The sequence below is a fragment of the Callithrix jacchus genome, chromosome 8, assembly GCF_049354715.1.
Source record: "Callithrix jacchus isolate 240 chromosome 8, calJac240_pri, whole genome shotgun sequence".
Taxonomy (NCBI): domain Eukaryota; kingdom Metazoa; phylum Chordata; class Mammalia; order Primates; family Cebidae; genus Callithrix; species Callithrix jacchus.
In genome coordinates, this window is record NC_133509.1 from 138,347,034 (window position 1) to 138,371,998 (window position 24,965).

Genomic DNA, 24,965 nt, shown 5'->3' on the forward strand with positions numbered 1-24,965 from the left:
GACCTGCGAGAGGGAGCCCTGCCTCATCTTAGGCAGACAGGCAACAAACAAGTCTGGAGGGGTTGGTGCTGTCCTGAGTGCAGGTGGGTGTGGGGTACCTGGAGCCACTGGGCCGATTCCTCTGCAAACCTGGTCAGATCCCAAGCCAAGCCCCACGCTGCATGGGGTTCATGAATGGTAGAACCGGGTCGAAGCCCCATCACCACAGCAGGAGTTGGTGCCAGGCTGCACACACATAGGCATTTCACCCCGCAGCACTGAGGATGGCCTTGTCCTCACAGCCTAGGCTGCTGCTGGACTACCTTGACACCTGGCCACCCCTGGCTGCATGGGAGTCTTGGAAATGTGCACCAGTCAGTCAGCTGTGTGCCGGCTAGAAACCAGGGCGTTGTTACTCAAGCAGAGGGGAGAATGGCTGCTGGGGGACCACTGGCGTCTGTGCAATGAAGGTGAATCAGAGGCAGGTGCTGCTGGTAGCAGCACTTTTATCTTTTGAGGGCCTTAATTTTTGTAGAGCCTTAAATCTTGATAAATCCCCAACCCTGAAAAGGATATGAAAGTCAGGATTTCTGAACCCAAGCAAAACAATACAAAGTTGGGTTTGGGGAGAAAGATGGAAAGAGTCCATCCAGCCAGCTGGGCACAGTGGCTCAGACCTGTAAACCCAGCACTTTGGAAGGCTGACACGGCTGAACGGCTTGAGCCCAGGAGTTTGAGACTAGCCTGGGCAACACAGTGAAACCCCATCTCTACAAAGAAAGAAAAATAGAAAAAAAAAAAATCAGCTAGGTGTGGTGGAACATGCCTCTAATCACAGCTACTTGGGAGGCTGAGGTGAAAGGATCACCTGAGCCCGGGGAGGTCAAGGCTGCAATGAGCCATGATTGTGCAACTGCACTCCAGCCTGGGTGACAGTGAAACCCTGCCTCCAAAAAAAAAAAGTCTGGTCACTGTGAGTGCAGAAAGCCCCTAGCTAGACTGAGAAGTTCACGTGTAAAAAGCCTCAGCCTGGCCAGGTGCAATGGCTCATGCCTGTAATCCCAGCACTTCGGGAGGCCATGGCAGTTGGATCACCTGAGGTCAGGAGTTTGAGACCAGCCTGACCAACATGGAGAAACCCTGTCTCTATTAAAAATACAAAATTAGCCAGGCATGGTGGCTCATGCCTGTAATCTCAGCCACTTGGGAGGCTGAGGCAGGAGAATCACTTGAACCTGGGAGGCGAAGGTTGCAGGGAGCCGAAATCTCAGCATTGCACTCCAGCCTGGGTAAGAAGAGCACAACTCCATCTCAAAAAAGCCTCAGCCTTCTCAGCAGTACCAAAAAAGCCTCCCTTTTCTAAGCTGAAATGCTGTCATGTGCTCAGTGGAAACCTCACAGCCAGAAGACTTGCCAATCAAACTATTTTTTTTTTTACCTGTAGAAAAGGAGATTAACTTCACATCCATGTGAGTCCAATGTACAACCCCCGAGGGTGCTCTAGGAGGCTTCAGGAAGTGCCCAGCTGGCTCAAAATAGAAATCCAGAAGCCTGCTGGGCATGTGCAGCCTTTTAAGCCACTGCTCAGACAAGCAGGTCCCAACTGTGGGAGGCTAGCATGTTCTTAAAAGAGTAGTGAAAAGAGCCCAGGAGTTGGAGCTAGGTGGCCGGTCCTTCTGCCTCTCTGAGCCTGAGTTTCCCCATCTTTGGGGGGCCTCAGGCTGTGGTAGTGGTACAGTCCTGCTGCAGCTTCCGTGGGCTTCCACAGACTGGAACATTTTTAACAAAACATTAAAAAATTAATTTGGCTTATATAAGTAATACATGTGCCCTGTAGAAAATTTGGAGAATAAAGTATAAAGAAGGAAATCACCTGTTACCCCACCCCCACAGTGACTACTGTTCTTTGGGGTTTTTCCATACATACTCTGTGTGGGATCTCAGAGCACAAGCTGTTTTATAACCTGCTTCTGCACTCGAGCTTTTCTCAGCATGTCACCACCTCACTAGATTCCTCACACTGTCGTTCTGTCTGCACAGGACCCCAGAGGAGGGGCAGGGCCGCAGCGGCTTCAGTGTCAGCAAATCTCCCTTACAGTTCCCCTGTTTTCAGTAATTGTATCTGTTACTTCTGTAGGGCAACGGGACTTGAAGACGCAGACTGTTTTGCCCCTCAAGGGGCATTTGTCAATGTCTAGACATTTTTGATTGTCACAAGTTGGGGAAGCGAGGACTGCTGCTGGATGGCCCCCACCAGAGTTGTCTGGCCCAAGTGTCTGGAGCGCCACTGTGGAAACCTGCCGTAGACTCATTCCCGAGCTGGGAAATCCCTGAGTGACAGGAGGAAAGCTGAGGTAGGGCTTGGTGTAGCCAGACTGCCCTGCAGGGAGATGTTTCCAGCGCCCAGGACGTCTTCCAGCATCCCTGCCACCCCTAGATACTGTCCTCTGCTGCCCACGTTTCACAGTGCTTTCAAGGAGAATTAAACTTGCCTGTTCAAGTCTCCGGAGTCAGAGGAAGAGGAAGGCTGTCTAGACTGTGGTTGGAGGTTCCGGGGAACTGGTGGCCCTAGCAGGCAGAACCGCCACTCACCTGCCGAGGGAGTGTATATTAAGCCTTGCCTGGTCCCCAAAAGAATGAATGCAGCAAGGTAAAATATGGGAGGCACAGGGAAGACAGTGGGCCCAGGAGAGTTGGGGGTCCAGGCCCTGTGGGCGCCACAGGCCAGCCAAGGCACCACCTACCTTCAGAGTTTACTGCTTCAGAAAGAAGTTGAGCTGAGCCAGGCCCAGCCCTCGGCCTTCCGGGCAGTGTGTTTGGCCTGCACGGGGTGATTAGCAGTTCCATTTGTTTGCCCACTGGTGGTTCTAGGAGTGCCCCACTCTAGGGTCTGCACAGGAAAATGGGAATGTTGAAACACAAGTGACAGGCCTGCGCAGCCATGCCCTCAGCCCTGTGTTCACCTTGGAGTTGGGGCCACACCACCCCAGCGATGGTCAGGCTGGAAGGCTGGCTCTGCTCACGCCACGGTGAGGGGGACTGGGCCAGCAGGAGGGCTTGCAGCTGCAGCAGCTGTTGAGCAGGAGGGAGGGCAGCACTGACGGGGTCCCCTGGGGGTGGAGCACAGGCAGGCCTAGAGACCCCTGCCTCACTGAGGGGTGCCATGTCCCTGGCCAGGCTCATGCCACATTCTGATAGTGCCCCACACCAAGCTGCTCACAGGGAGCCTCAGCTGGTGACACAGCAAGACAGGAGGGCTTTAGTGGCCAGGTCCCCACTGGGTCTGTGTCCCTTCCTCACTGCCCTCAACCTCCCCTTTCCGGGGGGGCTTGCTTCCTGTACTCACCTTGGGCTTCTCATCCCAGCCCTTCTCCCGAGACTCCAGACTATACGACCCCAGCCTGGCCTGGCTTAGGCCTTCCTAGCTAAAGGCTAAGCCAGAAACTGGCCCCTGGTCAGCCAGGGAGGGCCCAGTCCAGGGCCCAAAAGATGGATGCAGAAGTGCCCCCAGCCTTCTGCGTGAGAGGACCGGCTGCCCCCCATGTGCCTAGCCTACACTCTAAGTCAACCCTGCTCTTAGGGCCCCCCGGGCGCCCAGCCCAGCTGCTTTCCTGCTAATGCCTCCTTGGAGCCTTCCCAGCCTGGAGGGCCCTCTAGACACCCCAGATGGCCATTGTGGCCGATTCAAGGATGCACGCCACTGCTGCTCCTGAGCCCCAGTGTCTAGGTTGACAAGCCCTTCATGTCCCAAGGAGGTGAGAGCCCAGTGATCCACACTTATAGTCCAGGGATGCAGTGGGCGTAGAGATAGGGAATGAGGCCTGCCCCAGACCCTGATCCCCAGGGGTGGGGTGGAGGCGGCCGTGGCCAGCAGGTGGCAGCACAGGCTGCATCCTTGGAGCTTAGGAGCTGGAAGATGGGATGCAGGATTCCTAGGCCCTGGCTGGCTCACCTGTCCGCCTCCATTCCCTGAGCTGGCTGAGCCCCTCAGGGTGCCCAACCATGGTAGGAACTCTGAGCCAGAGGCTGGGCAGGGACAGCAGCAACTGGCAACTGTAGTGGGAGGGGATTGCATCGGGACCAGGGAGACGAAGCTCTAGACAGCCCAACCCCCTTCTGCCCCAGGGTCCCTACCTTGTGGTCCCACCTTGAGACCAAAGGGCTGGACACCCAGAGGCCCCTGAAGAGGAGGCTGGCAGTGAAGGGGGGACCAGTGGGGCTGGGGAGCTCTGCCTGGAGGCAGAGGCTGGGAGGGAAGGAAGCAGGGGGAAGCTAGAGAGTATGTGTTGGGGAGATAGGAGGGAGGCAGGGAGATGCCTGGATCTGATGATGTTGCTGCTTGGAAGACTGGAGGAGGAACCTGGTTGCAGGAATGGGAAAGCTCTAGTTTCTGGGCTCAACCCGTCACCCCCACTATCCCTACCTACCCCCCCCAACCCTGCAGGATGGGGGCCATGAGCCAAGGAATGGGGTGTTTTTTGTAAGGCCTGAGGAACGTGCCAGGCTCCACACCCCAGGCCTGAATGCCCTCAGATGCTCAGAGCTCCTCCCTCACTGCCCTCAGTGTTCCTGGGAGACAGGAGGGAAGGGGCCCATGGACTAGGTGGGGCAGGCAGAACACAGTGGCCACCTGCTGGCTGCTGTCCCATCTCACAGAAGGCGAGGCCCACAGCAGGCCCAGGACTCACTTCTGGGGCCTGGCTGCTGCCCCCTGGGAAAGGAGAGGCACCACTCACGCACAGGCAGGCCAAAACCCTAGTTTATTTCAGCATCAGCAGTTTCTTAGCCATCAAAAAAATAAACTCTACCAAGGGTGACGAAGTCTCTACAGCAGGGCTAAGGGCTCGCCAGGCGGCGAGCATCAGGGTGCATGGTGGGCACTGCCCAGCAATAAGTTAGGAAGCAGCAGGCTGGTGTTGGGTGTGGGCCGGGCTTCACTTCTGGGCAGGCATGAGGTCGTCGATGGCCTGGCCCTGTTCCAGCCGCTGCTCCATCTCGATGAGCAGCTTCACTCCGTCCACCACCATCTGCACCAGCTCCACCTCCGAGAAGCCCAGGCGGTCCGCGTTGGAGACGTCGAAGACCCCGCCCACCGCAGCTGTGTCCACACCGCCTGGGGAGACAGCAGGTCAGGGGGAGGGAACAACTGCCCAAGGGCCAGCAGGAAGCCCACAGCACCTGCCCTGCTCACCTGTGCCTCGCTTCTGAAGTCGAAGCCGCTTAAGCACCTCCGAGAATTTCTCGTGCTTGCCCAGGTGGGGCAGCTTGATATGCACACCTGCCCGCAGCCCTGTGCCCAGGTTGGATGGGCAGGTGAGGATGTAGCCCAGGTGAGGGTTCCACATGAACTCATAGTTCTTAGACTTGAAAAGAGTTTCAATCTGCAGACAGAAGAGGGTGTGAGTGGGAAGGCCTGCCTGAGACGACCACAGGCCCCAAGTCCCGGAAATCCCCCAGGGGGACCGATGGGGTACCCACGTCCCTGCCTGAGCCCTGGGATCTGGACCTGCCCCATCCCTGGCACCTGAGTGAGGCCGGTGCAGAAGCGGGTGAACACTTCCTTCATGTTGCCCCCCTTCTGCATGGAGATGACCCGAAGGTGGTCCTCCTCGTTGACCCACACCAGGAAGGTTTTATTGTCATTGTGCCTGTGGGAGGGCTGATCTCAGGGCATATCCAGAAAAAAGCCCCAGGCCGTCCAGACCACAGGAACTTCCCAAGGCCCCAAGGTGCTGCTCTCAGCCGTGCCCAGGAGTAGCGGCTGTTGCCAAGACTCCACCGCCAACACGGGGCAGGCGGGGAACGGAAAGCCTCAGAGAGCAGGAGAACCCCCGCTACCATCATGTGCTGTGGTCTGAGATGGAGCGGGGCCAGGGACCGCCAGGACAACCCTGCCCACCACCACCCCCAGTGGGGGTAGGAGCCCTGCCCCTGGAGAAGCTTCTGCGTCACCAGCTCCTGGTAGAATCCCAGCAGCGGAAGAGAGAAAGAAGAGAAAACAAGGAGCTCCAGCTCCCGAGGGGCGTGGGGGAAAGGCGCCAGCGAGCCTCGCCCCCCCCTCCTGGCATGGAGGGAGGAGTCCCCACCGGCCCAGTCCCTTAACGCACCTGCGGCCAAGGTCACCTATGCGGAGGGCGGGGCGGCAACGAACCCAGACTCGGAGCGCGGCCCCTCCCTCCTCCTCGCTGCGAGCGAGCGGGGCGAGAGGGAAAGGGGAGGCGGCAAGGAGGGAGGACGCCGCAGGAGGGCGCAAAGGGATACGCACCAGATGCCGCGGGCGTCCGGCCAGTCGCGGGCCATGCCCGAGGCCAGGAGCAGAGGAGACACGGGCTTGTCAAAGAGGAAGTGGTCGTCGATGAGCTGCTGCTGCTCCGCCTCCGTCATGCTCTTGAGCGCGTAGTATCGGCCAGCCAGGTCGCCGTCCAGGCTGGACAGGGCTGCGGGGGGCGCGCTCAGGACGCTCGGACCCCGCGCCCGCCCCGCAACCCTCATCGCGGACCCGCCCGCACCAGGGGACGTCAGAGGCCCCCACCCGCCCGGGTTTGCGCGCGTCCACTCCTCACGAGCCGGGCGACGGTCCGAGGCTGTGACCCCGCGCCAGAACGCTCCCTCCCCGGGCCCCAGGCCGCTGTGGACGCGGGGCTGGGCCGCCGGCACCTCGGTCCCTCGGGGAAACTGAACCCGGGCGCGCGCAGATAAAAGCGTGGCGGCGGCGACCGCTCCCGGGCGGCTGATAAACAAGCGGGCGGGGACCGCGCCGGGACGGGGACGCGGTTGCCGCCGACCCTCGGCCCGCCCGGCCCCTACCTTCCACCGCGAGCTTCTCGATGGCGCGGCGCTCCCCGCGGCTGCAGTGCGGGGGGAGGCAGAAGCCGCGGATGCTGCGGCCCGTGCGCACCCGGGAGCTCAGCACGTAGTTGGGGTCCAGGTCGTCGCCGCCCTGAGGGCCAGACGGGAGTGAGCGCCGGGAGACCCCGGAAACGCGGCTCGCCCCGCCCGAGCGCCCGCTGGCCGCTCCGCACCTGCAGGTTGTCGGGGTTGAGGTCAGTCTTGTGCTCATCGCTGGGCTTGTAGCCGCCATGCCGGTCCTCGATGATGGGGTCGAACAGATCCTTGAACACTTCGTAGGATTCCTCGTCGCCCGCCACGCAGCCCACGGTCATGATGTATGGGTGGCCTGGGGGAGGGGGCGCGGGACGGGGACAGTGACGTCACGGCCGGGCCCTAGCGCGCTGCTGAGGACCCTGCGGCCGCGCGCGGGGAGGGGGCGCCGGGACCCCGGCCCCGAGGGGGCGCGTACCCGGGTTGTCCACGCCCGTCTGGATGACGTCGTCCAGCGTGAAGCCGCTCGGCGTGCTCTTGGCGCGCAGCTCCGCGTACAGCTCGGGGGTCAGCACCTTGGCCATGTGGTTGTTGTGGCTGCTCAGGTCGGGGAATTCGTCCTCGGCCGGGAAGCGCAGCTTCAGCGTGTTGTGGCTGTTGGAGAACGGCATGGCGGCTGCGGGCTGCGGGGAGACGCGGGGTCAGCGGGGACGGGCGCGCAGGGTTTCCCGGGCTCCCGTGAACCACTCAGGGCCCCGCCGCCGGCTCCCCCGGCGCCCCCAGGACGCGGCCAAGGTTAGCGGGGTCCACAGCGCGCGCGGGGAGCGCCACCGTTGCCGGGGACCCCCGGCCGATCGGGCGCGCGCTCCGAGCGCGTGACGCCTCAGCGCCCCTCGCCCCGGCACGGACGCCCCGGCCCCCGGCCCTCCGGCCCACTCACCGGGCGTCCGTGCGGGGGCGGGGGCGGGGTCGCTCCGTCGGCCAGCAGCTCCGGGCGCGGCGCAGGCGAACAGCGGCCGCTACGCTCTCCCGAGGCTCTTAAGGGGTGCAACGCGGGCCGCCCATTGGCGGCTATTTATAGCCCATTCATTCCATTGGCCCGCGCCGCGGGGTGGTGCCGCCGCTTTGTCCGCCGCCCGCAGCCCCCAACACCCCCCGGCCGCCCACCCGAGCCGTCCCTTCGCCGGGACCCCGCGCAGCCTGCCCAGCGCCGGCCCAAGACCTCGAAACCGAAACCTCAGGTCCTTAGCTATTTGTATCCCCTCGCGCGCCCTGCCTCCGACCGGGAAACTGAGGCCGGAGAATCTCCGGGCACTCGAGGACGCTCGGATTCGTCCGCATCCTCGCGCCTGCCCGCCTCGTCCAGCCAGCCCCCGCGGCGGCGGCGGCGGTGAGGGGCCAGGCGGAAGCGTTAAGGGCTTTTGCAGCAGGTACTGACCGCACCCCACGTTCGAGCTGGCCTGGAGCCGCTGACCTTCCTCAAGGTGCCCGCAGGCATTTCCTGGGCGATCTTGGTGCAAAGCGAAGGCACGCGGGAGGTGTAGTCTGGCTGCGGCCCAGCCCGGGGGCACCGCGGTGCCCTGACCTTGGACAAGTCCTGGGGCTCCGGGGGATGCGGGGCAGAAATCACTGGGACACTGTGGCCTTAAGAGACCGCCGGCAAGTGCAGCCTCGGAGTTTCCAGACACCAACCCCAGGCCCTCTTCGCAGGGGACAAGTTCTCCCGACCCCCAAAGGCGGTCTCCAGAGACTTCAGGCAAGGATGGAGGAAATGCTAATAAACAATAAGCATAGGTACGATTAAAAAAGAAAAAAAAAACTCGTCTCACAGATAACCAGAATCATGCAAATTAAACAGTGACTCCACCTGTCTCTACCCTCAACACTCCCAGATCGACCCCAGCCAGTGCTGGCTATGAGCTGGAATGCAGGGAGACAGGCGTCCACATGCTGCCTGCAACTTGAATTGCTGCATGCTTTTCGCAAGGTAATTTGGCAGAATCTATTAACATTAAAAAATGTTCAAACTCTGTGACCCAGCAATCCCACTTCTAGGAATGCAGCCCTTAGGAGGGATGTCTCAGTTCTCTCCACTAATGGACCAGGAGATGTGTGAAGGGAAAAACACACACCTCTGGATACCTGCCGATGCCCATCAGGCTGGACTGGCCCAGAGTGGGAAGGCATCTGCCTGCTGTGGAGTATTATGCAGCTGGTAAGAGGGGAGGTGGAGCATGTGGAGTTAATATCTATCCACGACCCTCATATGTTGCTCTGTGACTAAAGCCAGGAAGTGGGGAACCTTTATCTTTGGGTATATTTGACAAAAACTCCTCCAGCAATGGCACAGTGAGCACCTGCCCAGTGCCAGCTGCTGGGGATACAGCAGGCAGCAAGGTGCACAGTGCCTGCTGCTGGAGGAAGACTGGCCATGAGCCAGCAGCCCGGCAAACCAGATGACATTAGGAGATCAGTGCTGCTGGGGTTGGGGGGGACACAGGGCACAGCAGTTCCAGGCATAAGAGACCCTGAATAGGTGCCTCTGAAGAGAAGGCACCAGAGCCAAGGCGCAAAGGCAGGGGAAGCATCAGCGTGTGGCCCTGCCTCATCCCCATGGTCACTGCAGAGGACACACCTCTTCCCTGCTTGGCTGTGGGGCCCTACCCCATCCCTGTGGTCACTGAAGAGGAGACACATGCCTCTTCCCTGCTTGGCATGCTTTGTCTTGTTCCAAGCCGGCCTTTTTTAGACTAATCAAACAAACCCATGTAAAAAGGCAAATGGCCCCTCTGGGCTGGCCAGACAGCAGGTGTCCCTTAAGCCTGGAATTCCTGCTCTCTGTGCCCCCTGCAGCCTCTTTCCCCAATTTTAGACATTTCTGCAGCTGCCCACCCCCAACCCCACAAAGCCAGAAGGGCTTAAGTTTCTGTTTCTAGAAGGGATAGCTGCAGCCCCTGGAGGCTGACTTGGGGGAGGGAGGGACTTGAGGGGACACTCAGGATTTCCTCTGTCTTCAGCATCTGCAGCTTCTCAGGCCACCCCTCCCTTCTCTCACCCTCCTGGCGGAGAGCCTAACCTGCTTCCCCAGGTCCCCATGGGAAAGGACCCCCTTTCCCCTTCCCTCCACAGGCAAGGTCAGAACTAGAGCTGAGGTCTGGAGAGCAGGACTGCCCGTGGCAAGCAGTGAGCTGGGCAGTGGGGTGGGTCCGGCCTGGGGCTGCTGGCAACCCTCAGCCTTCTGAGGTGGGTGTTTTTGTCCCCAGTGTGCAGACAGAAGATCATTTTATTTTTGCTTTTATTCTGTTGAGACAGGGGTCGCGCTGTGTTGCCCAGCTGGACTCAGTGTGCAGACATATCAGAAGTTGGGTGACAGAAGTGTCCAGTTATAGGCCCAGCAACCCCTCCACCCTCGAAGAGTGCCAGCCCTGTGCCAGCTGCCTGGGGCCGACCGACGGGGCAGAGGCCAGGCAGCTGTGATGGGGCAGCAGCAGCAGGTGAGACCCAAGTATCAGGGTTGAGACCCCCCAGGCAGGAGCTGATTGGGAGCCTTAGAGGCCCGCAGAGCAGGGGCACAAGGGGAGGGTCTGGAAGGTGCCGGCCTTCCCCCAGCTCACCTGCCCCGTCTGCAGAACCCTGCCTTCCCGAGGGCCCAAGGAGCTGAAGGCTGGTGATGTTGCCAGGCCAGTGTTTGGCCCACGTTCCTCAGAAATCACACCTGGTTACACATGAACCACTGGGCCTAGAGGGGGCTTCAAAGGAGGCCCAGGCCTTTTATTCACAGAACATGACGCAGCTCGGGGGGCCATCCTTGGAGTCTGCTCCCAGGGCACAGCAGAGGCAGCATCGCCTCCTTCAGTGCCCTGCCCCTGAGTTCTGCAGAACCCGAAGAGGAAGTGGGCTGAGGTCAGGAGAGGGGCAGGGGCTGACAGGGTCACAGAGCATAGTAGGGCAGGAGACTGGGCTGGTCATAGAGGCAGGGACCGCAGTGACGTGGTCCCTGCCAGGGGCGTGGACAGAGCAGCCTCCCCCGTGAGCATCCTTCCTGCCTGTTCCCACCTTTCTTCAGATCCACCATTGGTTCTCTGAAGCCAGTTTACTGGCTTTAATTCTTAATGAATTAAGAGATGGGGTCTTGGGCCGGGTGCGGTGGCTCACGCCTATAATCCCAGCACTTTGGGAGGCCGAGGCGGGTGGATCACGAGGTCAAGAGATCGAGACCATCTTGGTCAACAAGGTGAAATCCTAATCCCACTTTGACCTCACTGGCTGTGACCTTCGGCAAGTTACTGAACCTCTCTGAGTTTCTGTTTCTCCATCTATAAACTATTCCCTCCCTCATAGGATCCAGGGGAGAATTCAGTGAGATGACCCAGCTGGGCATATACGGCATCAGCCCTTGTGGGGAGCCATAGTACAGACTGTGCAGGGGATCATCAGCTGAGGTAGGGGTGCTGGTTCTGCTTGAGGACTCAGGCTGGGGACTGGGGCAGCTCAGATGGAGCAGATGGGCTGGGCTGAGAAGGCTGCCTGGAGGAGGGGGCACTAGAGGAGTTGGCCAGCCAGTAATGGACAGAGAAGCAAGTGGGAAGTTGGAACCAAGGGAAACCACCGCCAAGTCACCAAATCGTAACTCAGGTCCATGCAGGCAGCCGACTTTACACCACAGCTGAGAGGCTGGGGAAGAGAAGCCCAAGAGAAACAAAGTCAGAATCCCCCAGGGAAGCAATTAGGGGGTAACTCAGGCAGGTGCATCATCTAGGGAGAGAAGCATCTGCTGGAACAGAGGTTGGGGAGCCATGGATGGGACTGGGTTGTCTCAACATTGAGAGCAGAAGGCAGGGAGGCCATGAAGCAGATGTAGAAGCATCTGGTGGCCAGCGTGGTGGCCCCACAGGGATAGGAGCCCATAGAGAGGGAGGCTATGGAAGGCCTCTCACCATCTTACTCCTGGGGGCTCTCAGCTCCTGGCCCAGCTAGGGCAGGGACAGAGGGGCTGAGGTTGGACCCCTGGGTTTCTATGATGGACCCTGAAAAGCCCATGGCAAGGGCCACAGATCCCCTGGCCTGGCCTGCCCCAGAGGCGAGAGTTGAGAGTGCCCACTGGCTGCCAAGGTCCTAGAGCAGAGCTGGCTCTGGAGGAGCATGGCTACCTCATTTTACCAGGCTGGAGTGGCAGAGTGCCTGGGGAGGGTGGCCTAAGGTCATTGCTAACTGGCTTGGGTTCTGGTGCAGGATAAACCCTAGGCTGGGTGGGGGGGGAGGGGGGTCTCTGTTACTCTCCAAGACCTGGCCCTGACAGCTAGGGGCTGGAGGAAGAAAACGCACATCCCCTGCCCCGCTCTCCTGCACAGGCACTCCACAGAGGAGCCAGCTGAGAAGAGCGCTGTGGAGACAGAACAGCACTCCCGCTTCTCTTTTTTGCCTGTCCTCCAGCAGCTCCTCCTCCGTCTCCTGCTCGGCTCCTCACCAGACCCAAGAGTGGGCCCAAGTCATCCAGCTCTCACTGAGCCTTGGTTCCCAGAAGGGGACGCAGGACCCCCTCTCCCTCCTAGAAGCAGCTCTGCACTCAGAACGTGCCCCCTTCGGTGGAGGCAGGGCCTGGGCGGAAGGCCACTTCTGCAGATTCTTCCAGGCCCCTATCTCTGCGCCTCTGGCTGACCCTAACCCAAGCCTTTTGGGATGGCCCTTTGACCTGCGATTTCTTTTCAGGAACTCATCTTGGGGCTCAGTCGGGTGTTCCCAGAGCAGTCTGCAATGAGAAAATGTCTGTGCAAAGTGTCCTCATAGAGGACCCCAGGGCCTGTCAAAGGGGTCCTGGACAGCAGTGACAGCCACGCCTTGGGTCCTGACCCCCTTCAAATGTGGCTGGGTATGACGGCCACCCGCGGCCGGCGGGGCAGGGCGCCCTTTTGTTTGTTTGTTACTATTTGTACAGATGGGGGGCGGGTCTCACTACGTTTCCCGGGCTGGTCTCGAACTCCTGACCTCAGGAGAACCTCCTGCTTCAGCCTCCCAAAGCGCGGGCTCACAGGCGACAGTCACCACGCTGGCCGCCCGCTTGCCTTCTGGATTTTGTCCCGTCTTCCGATCTTCCAGTAACCAGCAAGTGTAAACAGAGCAGCTCACATAAAGTCAGAAGTCGCCCAGGAAACGTCCTCTGGGAGGGACGGGAAGGGCAGCCTGGCACTCCCAGGATCCCGTGCGCGGAGGGGGCGGGGCGGGCGCGACGTCATCAGCGGGCGCGGAGCCTGAAGTGTTGTGGCCGCCGCCGCGTGTCGCGGAGGCATGTGTGGAGCCCCGGTGGAGGGAGAGTCGCGGGTGAGACTCTGCGGGGCCCAGGATGGCAGGGCGAGGGTAAGGGTGGTCCGGGCCGGCGCGGCACGCAGAACCTGTTTCTCTAGCCTCGCATGGGCGGCCCCCGCCGGCCCGGCCTGCCCCCTCGCTGCTTCTGCACCGGCTGGGCGGTGTTGGCGTTGACGGCCCTTTCTGGGGAGCCCTGACCCCTCTGGCGTACCCTGTCCCCCGCCCTCTCAGGAGCCTGTTGTGGGGGAGATTGGGGCGAGGAATCAAGCCTAGCTTGGAGGTGACCTCATTGACCATTTGCCTCTCCCCAGCCAGTGGACACCTCGCAAAGGCGGTTTCTCGTCTCACCTCGGGAATAGGAGTGAAGCTCCCGAAGAAGGGTGATGGGAGGGTCGGGTCCTCACTCTGGGAATTCTTGGGACCAACTTCCGCCATTGCCAAGCCCCAGTCTTTTCATTTATGATTTAGGCTCATAGTCCCTGTCTCTTGTCCTAGACCAAGAAAGGCTGCACAGGCCAGACCAGAGTGCAGCGCTGTTGGGCTCCCTGTCAGGCAGTGGCAGAGGCTGAACTAGCCACACCCCGCCCATGCCCGCTGCTGGGATCTCAGCCTTGAAGCCTTCTACCTAGACCCCAGGCCCTACTCCTGCCTCCTGACTTGCTCATGCCTACACACACCCCTCTCCAGGTCTTTGGCACTTGCTAGATATTAACACCATGAGCTTCGTGGCATACGAGGAGCTGATCAAGGAGGGTGACACAGCCATCCTGTCACTGGGCCATGGTGCAATGGTGGCAGTGCGTGTGCAGCGTGGGGCACAGACCCAGACCCGGCATGGTGTCCTGCGACACTCAGTTGACCTTATCGGCCGCCCCTTCGGCTCCAAGGTGACGTGTGGCCGAGGTGGCTGGGTGTACGTGCTGCACCCCACGCCTGAGCTCTGGACGCTGAACCTGCCGCACCGCACGCAGATCCTCTACTCCACGGACATCGCCCTCATCACCATGATGCTGGAGCTTCGGCCCGGCTCTGTGGTCTGTGAGTCTGGTGAGTTCCTCAGGCTGCCTCAGTTTAACTCAGAAATTGACACAAAGGTGGAGGTCAGAGCCTCCAGCCTGCCCTTCCTACAGACAGACGTGGCTCCTCAGCTACTGTTTTCTCATCTTTCTGGGATGCTGACAGCAGGGATTGAAGGTGGAGGCAGGGAAGCCCCTTCAGAGGCTGGTGCTGTCATTGGAGTGAGAGGTGGTGGGAAATAGACTAGAGGAGCTAGGGAGGACGTGGTGTTCTTGTGAGGGTCTTGCTTGCCTTGGTGGGGCCTAGCCAGCTCGATGCTGGGCGCTGTCCTGGGTGCTGACTGTCAATCTCTCGTCCTCTGTGCTGATGGTGAAGCAGAGAGAATTGCCCCTTCCGGAGAGAGGCCAGGGCTACCCCCGCGGAGCTGTTGCAGGTTGGGAGCCTTCCCCATCCTCATCCATGATCAGATCTTCACCTGCCACCAATGAATGTGAGCACCAATGAATCTGAGTCCAGGGCCTGGGCTGTGGGAACTCCCACACATATAGAGGTGTTGGGGCTGCCTGGTGTGACAACTGAACCAAGATTGGCCCCAGGCCCAGATGCATCTAGGTTGTTGGTGGCATTTTTCTCATGGGCAAGAGGGCTAGGGTCCAGGTCACGAAGAGTGCCTAGCACTGTCATGCTGGCTTTCTGAGGGCTGCAGTTACTGTGTCCCTCCCTGGGGTGTCTTGGTGGAGAGCAAGACTCAGAGCCAGCACCATCAGCTCCCTCTGCATCCTGTGGCAGGGTGCTGGCCTCTCCGCCCCTGCCCCACCCTCGAGAGAGAGCGCAGCCAAAGCAGCATGCTCCTCCTGTGGCCGCCTCAGATGTGTCAGGTCCCCTCCTAGGAACGGAGAACAAGATAGATCAGGTTCCTGCCCTCGAGGAGGGAGGGGGACGCAGCCTGGGTGTGTCTGCTGAGGTGAAGCTCGTGAGACAGGCCTGTGTGTCTGAGCAGGACCCAGAGTTGGATCTCTCCAGCCAGGCCAGGCAGGGAAGACCTCTCTGAGGAGGGGACATTTGAGTTGAACATGATGAGGAGGGACCCACGAAGAGCCAAGGGACAGCTCTGCACCAAGGAGGAGCTGTGCAGAAGCCCTGCAGTTGAAGTGTGCAGCCAAGACAGGCTCAGCGGGGGAGACGGAGGGGCTGGGAGTGAGGCTGGAGGGGAACCAGGCTGTACCCCGGGGGCCACCTCAACCTGGGAAGCAGTCAGACTCACCCCTGGGAAGGGGGCACGGCCAGCTCTGCGGAGGGGAGAGGCAGCAGGCTGGGAGCACCTAGGGGAGGGGCTGGACAGGTGGGGCGAGGGGCCAGCCCCTGGAGAGAATGTGGGAGGTGGCAGGAGGCGGGACGGCATAGAGGGAGTGGGCGGAGGCCCCTCCAAGGGTCTGGCCTAGCATTGCGATTCTCAGCACTGTTAGGGTTTGAGGGGTGGGTGGAAGGTGTGCAGCGGATGCTCTAGCAGGAGTCTCAGTGGAGGGGCTCCGGGATGGGAGTGCCATCAGGTAAATGGACCCTAAAGCTGGAGCGGGAGGAGGGACGCAGGGCCTGGCCTGGTGCCACAGGACAGGGAGTCAAGTAGGGGGACGATCTGGAGGGAAGCTGGGGGCAGGCGTGCTGGGGAGGACCAGGGCTGTGGGGCTGGTGGCCAGGCCCTGCATCCTGAGTCCAACCAGGCCAGAGCAGAGCCCCAGCCCCTGTGTGGTGGGGGCAGGTTTGGGCTGGCTTGGTGGGGGTGAGTTGACTCAAATGGGACCAAGGAGCTTCTGGGGAGAGGTGGTCACAAGGGCCGGCAGGGTGGGCCACTAGTGACGGGGATTGAGGGGATTGGCCACGCGTGGGAGGAGACAGGACTGAACCATGGGATGGGTCTCCATTCCCTCTACAGACTCCCTGGGAGGCTGCAGCCAGTGGGCTCTCTCCACTCCTGCACCTACGCCAGGCAGGATGGAGCAGGGCTGTCGCTGGCCTGGCCTGTGCCCACAGCAGACACCATGGCCTACACAGCCTGTCAACCCCAGCTCACCCCCTAGACAGTGTGCCCAACACAGGGCTGGCCAGGGCTCTAGGCAGCCAGGACCATACAGCCCACCTGTAGCCTGGGGTCCTCCTGAGCCCTGTGTGGGTCTCTAGGGTGAGGCGGGGTTGTTTCCTGGAAGTCTGTGGGCCCTGAGCAGTCCCACCTGATGCCTTGCCCATCCCATCTTGTCCCGACAGGCACGGGCAGTGGCTCTGTGTCCCACGCCATCATCCGCACTATTGCACCCACCGGCCACTTGCATACGGTGGAGTTCCACCAGCAGCGGGCAGAGAAGGCACGGGAGGAGTTCCAGGAGCACCGCGTGGGCCGCTGGGTGACCGTGCGCACACAGGACGTATGCCGCAGTGGCTTTGGCGTGAGCCACGTGGCTGATGCCGTCTTCCTGGACATCCCGTCACCCTGGGAGGCTGTGGGACATGCCTGGGATGCCCTCAAGGTGGAAGGTGTGTCAGGGGTTCCGGGAGAGGCACAGCCTGGGGCAGGGCATCAAGGGTGAGGGCTGAGCTCCTGGGAGCTCCTTGGTCTAGAAACCAACACACACCAAGGCAGTGGCCAGGCCAGGGCCCCTTTTTGGCCTGAGGTGAGGAGTGGCTCGGGCTGGCCAGGGCAGGCAGAGCTGGGGAGGATGGGCTCCAGCTGGGCCCTGCTCATGGTCTTTGGCCTCTCCCAACCCCCCCATGGGAGAAGGTAGCAGCGCCCCCTAAGTGCAGGGCAGGCCCGGCTGGAGGTGTCTGGAATCCCCTGCCCCTGCCGTTTCCCGACGACTCTCCTCCCCCAAGCTCTGGAGCCCAGGGAGCTGGCCCCTTATAGGGAAGATGCTGGGTGCGGAGGCGGGGCAGCCCTGGGGAAGGTCGGGCCCCAAGCCAAGGAGGCAACTGGGAGGCCCAGGTTTTTCCCTTTTCTGGAGAAGGAACGGCTCAGGCAGCAGGGCCCTCTTGCTTCCTCCCAGCTGAGATCTGCATTGTGAGAGGGTGGAGGGTGGAGGGTGGGGGCGGGGCGCCACACCCCACCTTAAACGAGCTGAGCCAAGGCCCATTGCAGACAGCAAGGCGGTGGCCAGGAGTCCCCTGCTGGCTCGGGCTCAGCCCTGACTCCTGGGTCCTGGTCTCTGCTAAGGAGCCTGAGGGTAGCTGTGGGGATCTCCACACCCTGCCTCCTCCCCTCCGCCTTTGCCCCTGCACCCTTGCAGGCTCCCGGGCTCTGGGGACACTTCTGAGCCTGGGTGCAGTCCTGGGGAGGCTGAACTCAGGAGAGCCCGCTCTGGGCCCCTTCCTGCCTGTGACTCCTTCCTCTGGAGTGGCCCTGGGAACCCGCACCTGCCTCTGGGACCCGTCCCTTTCCCTGCGACCTCCCTCGTCGGGGCCTTTTCTGAACTGCCCTTTCGGAGTCTAGAGGCTCCTGACTCATTCGGGGGGCAGGGAGGGTGCAGCACACAGCATCACATCAGCAGGACCTGGTGCCTCTCCAGGCTACTGTCAGGCAGAAGGAACCTCCTCTAACCCTGGACCTCCCAGCAGCCCCATGTCAGGGTACAGTTAAGGGGACCAGGCCTCAGGGACATTTGAGGACACTTGCTTGGGCCACGTACCTCTACCTGGCCCTGGCTTCCCCAGGTCCTCCCTGCCAGGTCAGGGCCCGGGGCTGCGCTCTCATTCACTCCCGGCCAGGCCGAGTGAAGCCTGTGGCTGCCCTGGTGGGAGGAGGGAGGAAGGGAGGGGCTGCCACACTCGGGCTCCGCTTCGAGTAGGCGCCTCCTGTTCTCCTGAGCAGCAACAGCCTCTAATTTCCTGTGACAGCAGCGGCCCCCGCCTGCTGGAGCCCCAGCCCCCGCCCCACCCCACACCGCACTGCGGTGTTGTCTTTGCTGCTCCAGGCCCAGCGTCCTGCGGCCTCATGGAAGGCAGGAGGGCAGTGCCCGTGCTGGGCCAAGTGAGACGGTGGCAGCACGGGCTTGACCCGGTGCCTGGAACATGGGAGGACCTGGCGCAGCCAAGCCAGGTGACGTGAACCATGGTGCCAGGCCCCTATGCCCTGCAGTCCCAACTCTCTGGAGGGCTGGTAGTCTGTGTTGGCTGTCTAAGGGTGTGAGTCCAGGGATGCCAGGGCCAGACGTCCTGCTCCACGACCCCCCGCCCTCTGACCCGGGGTCCTGCTTCCCACAGGCGGGCGCTTCTGCTCCTTCTCGCCGTGCATCGAGCAGGTGCAGCGCACGTGCCAGGCGCTGGCGGCGCGCGGCTTCTCAGAGCTGAGCACCCTGGAGGTGCTGCCGCAGGTCTACAACGTGCGCACTGTCAGCCTGCCACTGCCCGACCTGGGCTCGGGCACAGATGGCCCTGCCGGCCCCGACACCAGCCCCTTCCGCAGCGGCACACCCATGAAGGAGGCCGTGGGCCACACCGGCTACCTGACCTTCGCCACCAAGATCCCAGGCTAGGGGGCCGCCACCCCGGGCACCAGGGAGCTGGGAACACAGAAGGGCTGGGCAGGGAGGCCAGAGGCACCTTACATGGTCGGCGACACCTGCTAGACACAGATGGTGGGGCGGGGTTTGAGGGCCTCCTGGGTGGCCAGAGTTTGGGGGCCGGAGGGGCGGCTGTGATGGAGGAGCAGAGCTGGGGCTGGGCCTCAGCCTTTCTTGTCTAGGCCCGCGGCCTGTCCCAGCTGCTGTTTGTTGCCAGCATGAAGTCTCCACTGCCACAGGCTCTCCTGGGTATTGAGGCCAGTGAGTGAGTGGGGGGAGTCAGACCCTCTCTCCAGGTGGGCCTAAGCAGGAAGGGGGTGGAGGAGGAGCATTGTCCCTGAGGCCGTGCTGCATCTGACTCCAGGCCCCCACAGCCCAGGCTGCCCCGCAGGGTCTGAGACCACCTTGTGCTCTGCCAGTCCCTGGGCCAAGGCTCCAGTCTTGGCCAGCAGCCAGGGTGAGCTGACCCAGGATCCCTACCTAGCTCTCCCCAGCACTAGGAGACCAGGCCAGCCCAGGAACCAGGGAGGTGACCCTGCTCTCTGACTTCCAGGCTGATGTCACAGCACTGGGCTCAGCCCAGGCCTCCGTCCACTCATGTCCAAGAGGCAGGGGCAGCCCCCATCCAGCCAGAGTCCCTTGACACAGGCTGCGCTCGGTGAGGTCAGGCGGCGCTGCGGAGAGGAGCAGCACAGTGGGTTGTTTGCCGAGGGTGACCAGGCAAGTCCATGTCAGGGCCGGGGTGTGAGTGTCAGCCTGTGAACTCTGCAGGCACTCCTGCCCCTCACAGAAGCCAGGGGCGTGGAGGAGGTCCCCCCACAGGGATCATGGTATGGGTGGGGGAGGTGCATACAGGACACCTCTCGGGGACAGTGCCTATGTGATTACCTCTTAAAGCCTGAGGGGGCGTTTCCCAAAGCAGGACAGAGGGTGGGACACCCGGGCTGGGGGCTCTCTTCGCCTGCCCTGGTGTGTGATGGCCTCAAGGGAGGACCAGTGCATGTATCAGCCATGGTACCCTGGAGCTGCCTCTAGTGTGCGGGGGGGCCTGGGTTTCTGCCCAGGAACCAGTCACCTTTGGGAGCCTCGGTTTCCCCGGTGTTGGCCTCAAGTGCTGTGCTAGCAGGGGCTTGGCCCCGAGTGTGAGTGATGAGCAATAAATGTGCCGCCCGCCCCCCTGTGCTGAGTGATCCCTGGCGGCCAGGGCCACCCCAGCTGCTCTCCAGGCCAGCCCTGCCTGTGCTCTGCCCTGGCCCCTGCTCCTCCCTGTCCTGGTTTGGCATGTCGGGTGCTCCAGACTCCAGGACAAAGGGGCAAATGTGTGGCCACCCCCATCTGACTGCAGAAAAGGCCACTTGTCCCTGGGGATGGGGTGGTCCAGGAGTGCTGGGCCTTCCTCCACAGCCTCAGGCTGAGATTGAGTGTGGCTGCCTGGGTTTCCTGCATGCTCCCTGAAGAGCCTATCCCAGGCCACTTGTCCCTGTGAAGTGTCACACTGTAGGGCACGTGGGCTGGGGCTGATGTGGTCTGGGAGGTCTGTGTCCCTGAGAGTGGCTCAGTCCTGCTCTGGGGACTTGTCCCCTCCTTCCAGGACCCAGCCTCCCTCTACCTCATTCCTCACCTGGGTCGAAAAGGAGGGGCCCCCTGCAGGTTCAACATGGAAGTGGTGACCCTAATGCTAGGAGCTTTGGGGTCAGGGCTGTGCCTGGGGTGTCATGAACTGGGTGATGCACACCCCTGATATCCTAATTCCAAGCCTGCCCTGCCCTTCCTGGCTGCAGCAAAGGCCTGCGTGGTGTCTGATGGGTGAACGCCAGGAAGCTTTTCTTTGAGGCACGGCTCTGAAGGTCACAGGACATGCAGGCCTCAGGCATAGTAGGGTCCAGGTTGTGCCTATTTTCCAGCCCCGGCTGGTAACCCAGGTGGCAGCCCTGGGTGAGTCACTAGGATCTGCACATGGAGAGCGGGAGAGCACAGCCCACCCCACCCTCAGTTGTCACATGGGACAGAGTTGATTATCTCAATCCAGACTCCTTTCAGCCCCTCTGCCCTGCTGCTCTGCCCTGCACACAGACCCCGTGATGACCCTGGGCCTCCAGGCATCCACCCCACCGTATAGCCCTCTAGAGCCAGCTGAGCCTCAGCCTGGAACCTCACCTGGCCTTGAGCCAGCATCGAACTTCTCTATGTCCTTCAAGGCCCTACTCAAATGTCCCTTTCTCAGCATGCTTCCCCAGACCATCTCATGCCCAGGAGGGAGAGTCCCACACACCCACGGCGTGAGGGAGCCCCCACAGCAGAACAGCAGAAGGCAAGCAGCGCCCCAGTTCTGTGATGGGGAACCTGACTTTCAGAGGCAGGGCCAGGGCCCATGGCCATGAGTCAAGCTGACCGATCAGCAGGCCCCCGATGGTCAGGCTGAGTCAGCAGCAAGGGCTCATCACGGGGCAAGGATTCACCGGCAACGCCCTGCCTGGCCCAGTGTGTACTCGCCTGGGGCCCTCAGATTTTCCCTGGAAATTCCCCTGGCCCTGCTGCCCTGCACTAAGACAGTGGCACACCTGACTCCAGGCCACGCAGGCCCTGGCCCAGCCTCACTCACCGGCTTGGAGGGCCCCAGCCCAGGTCCTGCCCTAGAGCCAGGATTAGAGTCCCTCCCTCGGGAGCCCCCCAGGCTTTGTCTCGCCTGGGACCCCTGGGTGAGCTGCTCCTGGGGCCTCTCACTGTGCCCCAGCCTCTCCTGCCTCAGACTAGCCTCTCTCTCACCCAAGAGCCCGGGAGGGCTGGGGCCAAGGCAGGCTACACAGGTGGGGACCAGGGCAGGGTTTCTGGGTGGGTGGAGGGCAGCGGGCCGCTGGGGGCACACCTTATCTAGCAGAATGTGAGGAGGCGGGGCTGCCCCGAGGGCCTGGGAGGCCCTCACCCCTGCAGTCTAGGTCTGGGGCTTGCCCCTCTGTGCCTCCATTGAGGCTTTGCTCTCTCCGCCCACCTCCTCAGGCCCAGAAGCTGAAGGGCAGGTGGGCTGCCAGGGGACCCTAGCCTCTTCAACAGTCCATTGCACAGATAGGGAAACTGAGGCACAGAGCTGCGACTCCGGAATCCTGGCCATAAATGGTTCCCTATGCATGACCCTAGAGGGTAGAGGGTTTCAGGTGGAGTCCTGGAAGGCTCCTCAGAAGAGGAGATGCCTGTGCCGATGGATGGGCAAACCTTGCAGGTGGGGTGGGCCGTGCTCCAGAAGCAGTGGATGGAGAGGGTGGAGTTCCAGCTCTGGGCTGGCAAGTGCCATTTCCAAACCTGCTCTAAGCAGAGTGAGCACTGGGCTCCATGCCCCACGGCCCCAGGACTATTGGGGTCACATGCCAGCCTGGAGGGGCCTTGAGGAAGAGGGTCCCCAGAGAGAGGCTTGGCTCCGATGTCCCCAGGAGGGAGCAGGCAACTGGGGCTGACTGCCGGGCCTTGTGTCCTGTCCTCACTAGCCATGGGAGGGTGGGCACTGTCACTAGTAGGCATGGGCTAAGTGCCTCCCACGTGCTAGCCCCCAACTGTTCAGGGTGCCCAGGCCTGCCCTTTGGGGCTCCCAGGAGCCACCCGGATCTGGGCACACAGTGCAGGGCAAGAGGTGGCTTCGGGGACGGCAGTAGCCTGGGCCCTGTGTGATGGGTCTGGGCTGGTGGGGGAGTGGGCGGGGCTTTCTGTCCTGGGGCTATGTGCATCACCCACTTCTGGACACGAACTGAGCCTCACGTCGCTTCCCACGATGGCTAGCAGGTCGGCGGCAGACAGGCTGGGAGCCAGGGTGTGGACCCCAGAGCCAGTGGGCCAATCCCTGCCTGAGGTGGGTCTCAGTGAGCAAGGAGGGGCACAGTGGGGCCAGCCTGCTGCCCTGCCCCAGCAGTGGCCTTGCCAGCCCACAGGCCCGCCCCACGAGGAGCCTCTGTGCCCAGGGGAGCCTTCGTGGCCCAGCCCGGCAGCCAGGACGAGGGCGTTTCAAAGTCAGGCCGCCTCCAAAGCAGTGGCATTGGCGGGAGGGAATAACTGGCTCCCACCAGGCTGAGAATAGCTCAGAATTGGGTCACGCTCACCGAGATCTCCGGTCACAGCCTCCAGCCTTTGACAATAATCAGCTTTCTCCCGACATCTGTCCCTTCAAAGAGGGGGCAGGCCGGTACAGGCACTTCTAGAAGCAGCATAGTGGAGGGGACGGGAGTAGGGAGGGACACCCTGGCGTCCTGGCTTTCCATGGCAGGCCCCCTCCCTCCCTCCTGCCCACCTCATGCTCCCTTCCATGCCAGGTCGGGGAGCAAAGCACGGCGGTGCCCCCTCACAGATAAGGACACCGACTGGGTACTGGGGGGAGGGTGGTGCCTGTGCCTGGCCCTCCCATGCTCGGCCAGCCATGCCCCTCAGTTCCCGAGAGTCGGCGGCCTGCATGCCACTGCCCCAAGCCGCCCTCTTGCCCCTGCCGGTCTGTCCTGCTCTTCTAACGTGGTGGAACGGCGTGGGTCAGAGCAGACCATCCTGCCCTGCCAGACTTTTCGGGTCGTTTCCCCCAGCCCAGGACTTCACCCCATGTCTTGTTTCCTATCCATGTCCCTGCGTCTGGCCCTCCTCAACCCAGAGCAGCCTTCAGAGGGCTAAGGTGGGTGGTATCACGGCCCTCAGTGCCCACATCTGTGCTGCCACCAGCTGGGTGCCGAAACCATTGTAATATATAGTAGGTGTCTCCTGCGCAGGGAGACCGATGTGCCTACCACAGGCCAGGCGCACTGGTTTTCGTTCTTTAATCTTCAAAAACCCACAAGGCAGTTCACGTGTTCTAGGTGACACCATTGCTAAACTTCAGCCACAGGTCTGTTCATGAAATGCTTGTGACGCTGAGCTTCTCAAGATGGGGCCCCTGGATAGGCTGTTCAGCGTTGTCCCCGCCCCACCCCTGCTGAGCTGGAACTCCAGGCACGGCCCAGGGGGCCCTGTTCCCCAGGCCTCCAGGTGGCTGTGGTACTCAATTTTGAGAATCGCTGCTGGAAGACCCGGGAGTCTCACACACATTTCTTTTTATTTCTTAAACAAAAACCCCTTTATTAACTTAAGCGACAGCTCTCTGGCAGCTTCCTGCACGCGGCTGGTTGATCCTCTGAGGCTGCGCTGTCAGCTGCAGCTCAGTTTCATCCAGTGTGGCTGGACTGTCGGCTTCCAAGCCCCAGACCCTGTCGCTCCCTTCAGCTCCACTGCGAATGCCCTGGGGCTCCCAGAGAGAGAAACTGAGGCAGCAACAGCAGGTCGCTGTGCGCAGACCCCACTGGGTCCCAATTTCAATAAACGAAATGTCTTTTTCAAAACAGGACAGTTGGCCGGTAGCAGTGGCTGACACCTGTAATCCCAGCGTTTTGGGAGGCCGAGGCGGGCAGATCATGAGGTCAGGAGATTGAGACCATCCTGGCTAACACCGTGAAACCCTGTAAATACAAAAAACTAGCTGGGGGTGGTGGCACATGCCTGTAATCCCAGCTACTCAGGAGGCTGAGGCAGGAGAATTGCTTGAACCCAGAAGGCGGAGGTTGCAGTGAGCCAAGATCTGTTTCGCCACTGCACTCCAGCCTGGGCGTCAGAGTGAGACTCTGTCTCAACAACAACCAAACAAATAAAGAAATAAGTAAAGTAGGACATTTGGGAAATTGGAAGCTTGAGTGGCTGTTTCATGAGTTTAAGGAGTGGCCACGTTTGCAACAGGCTGACAGTGCTGGGGAATGGCAGGGTGGCTGAGATCCAACTCTGAATAATGGGGTTGGGGAGGAAGGGGAGCAGACTTCAAGCCAGGCTGGCCACAGACTCCTGGGAGCGGCCTACAGGATTCTTCACACAATTCTGCTGGTGCTTTTCTTTGACAATTTCCATAATAAGTTTTTATTTAAAAAAAAAAAAGGCTGGGCGTGGTGGCTTATGCCTGTAATCCCAGCACTATGGGACGATCACTTGAGCCCAGCCTGGGCAACACAGGGAGACCCTGTCTCTACAAATAATTAAAAAAGAGGAAAGATGCCCCAGACCAGTGGCTGGCACTGGTAGCTGGCAGGACCCAGCCTGTCCCCCAGGGTGCTGGCACTGCACACACAGGCCGAACGCAGTCTGGGGCCTGGCCCCTGCCTGGAAGCCCTGGGCCTGCAGAGGCAGGGGCCCTGCCGAGGAATGCCTTGCCAGCTGTGGGTGGGGGCCTGGCCATGGATGGGGTGGGAACAGTGGGGGCGACAGGCCCGTTGCTAAGCTGCAGGCACAATGGACATTCCAGGTGCCAGG

At 61.3% G+C, this 24,965-nt stretch overlaps 3 protein-coding genes across 7 annotated transcripts in view; 2 read left to right on the forward strand and 1 right to left on the reverse strand.

The window, feature by feature from the left end:
* Positions 1 to 2,252, forward strand: part of MARK3 (microtubule affinity regulating kinase 3) — a 124,839-nt gene extending 122,587 nt beyond the window's left edge. The window contains exon 17 of the mRNA XM_035261627.3: positions 2,117 to 2,252. Within this exon, the coding sequence (XP_035117518.1) occupies positions 2,117 to 2,177 (61 nt within the window). The 3' untranslated portion in view covers positions 2,178 to 2,252. The remainder of the gene's footprint in view (positions 1 to 2,116) is intronic.
* Positions 2,253 to 4,720: 2,468 nt separating this feature from the next.
* Positions 4,721 to 7,815, reverse strand: CKB (creatine kinase B). Its single transcript, XM_035261630.3, has 8 exons — positions 7,742 to 7,815; positions 7,280 to 7,484; positions 7,002 to 7,156; positions 6,787 to 6,919; positions 6,245 to 6,416; positions 5,504 to 5,627; positions 5,171 to 5,360; positions 4,721 to 5,092 (listed from the first exon to the last, which is right to left on the reverse strand). Exons 2-8 carry the CDS (start codon positions 7,470 to 7,472, stop codon positions 4,914 to 4,916), a joined length of 1,146 nt encoding a protein of 381 aa, XP_035117521.1. The 5' UTR covers positions 7,473 to 7,484; positions 7,742 to 7,815; the 3' UTR covers positions 4,721 to 4,913.
* A 346-nt stretch (positions 7,816 to 8,161) lies between these two features.
* TRMT61A (tRNA methyltransferase 61A) lies at positions 8,162 to 19,842 on the forward strand. Of its 5 annotated transcripts, none has more exons than XM_078335875.1 (5): positions 8,162 to 8,788; positions 10,114 to 10,295; positions 13,600 to 14,151; positions 16,384 to 16,650; positions 18,370 to 19,842. In XM_078335875.1, exons 3-5 carry the CDS (start codon positions 13,821 to 13,823, stop codon positions 18,639 to 18,641), a joined length of 870 nt encoding a protein of 289 aa, XP_078192001.1. In that variant the 5' UTR covers positions 8,162 to 8,788; positions 10,114 to 10,295; positions 13,600 to 13,820; the 3' UTR covers positions 18,642 to 19,842. The 5 variants fall into 5 exon arrangements, with proteins under 5 accessions (XP_078192001.1, XP_035117524.1, XP_078192000.1 ...); XM_035261633.3 differs by having other exon boundaries at positions 8,340 to 9,016; positions 13,792 to 14,151; XM_078335874.1 differs by lacking the exons at positions 8,162 to 8,788; positions 10,114 to 10,295 and adding an exon at positions 13,057 to 13,155 and having other exon boundaries at positions 13,792 to 14,151.
* Positions 19,843 to 24,965: the final 5,123 nt, after the last annotated feature.

Excerpts from the sequence above, each read along its gene's own strand:
- CKB (XM_035261630.3), bottom strand. The coding sequence starts at position 7,472 with ATGCCGTTCTCCAACAGCCACAACACGCTGAAGCTGCGCTTCCCGGCC. Across the intron at positions 6,417-6,786 it reads CGAGAAGCTCGCGGTGGAAG|CCCTGTCCAGCCTGGACGGC; the intron begins GTAGGGGCCGGG and ends CGCCCCCCGCAG. Across the intron at positions 5,093-5,170 it reads ACTTCAGAAGCGAGGCACAG|GCGGTGTGGACACAGCTGCG; the intron begins GTGAGCAGGGCA and ends CTGTCTCCCCAG.
- TRMT61A (XM_078335875.1), top strand. The coding sequence starts at position 13,821 with ATGAGCTTCGTGGCATACGAGGAGCTGATCAAGGAGGGTGACACAGCC. Across the intron at positions 14,152-16,383 it reads CTCTGTGGTCTGTGAGTCTG|GCACGGGCAGTGGCTCTGTG; the intron begins GTGAGTTCCTCA and ends TTGTCCCGACAG. Across the intron at positions 16,651-18,369 it reads GGATGCCCTCAAGGTGGAAG|GCGGGCGCTTCTGCTCCTTC; the intron begins GTGTGTCAGGGG and ends TGCTTCCCACAG.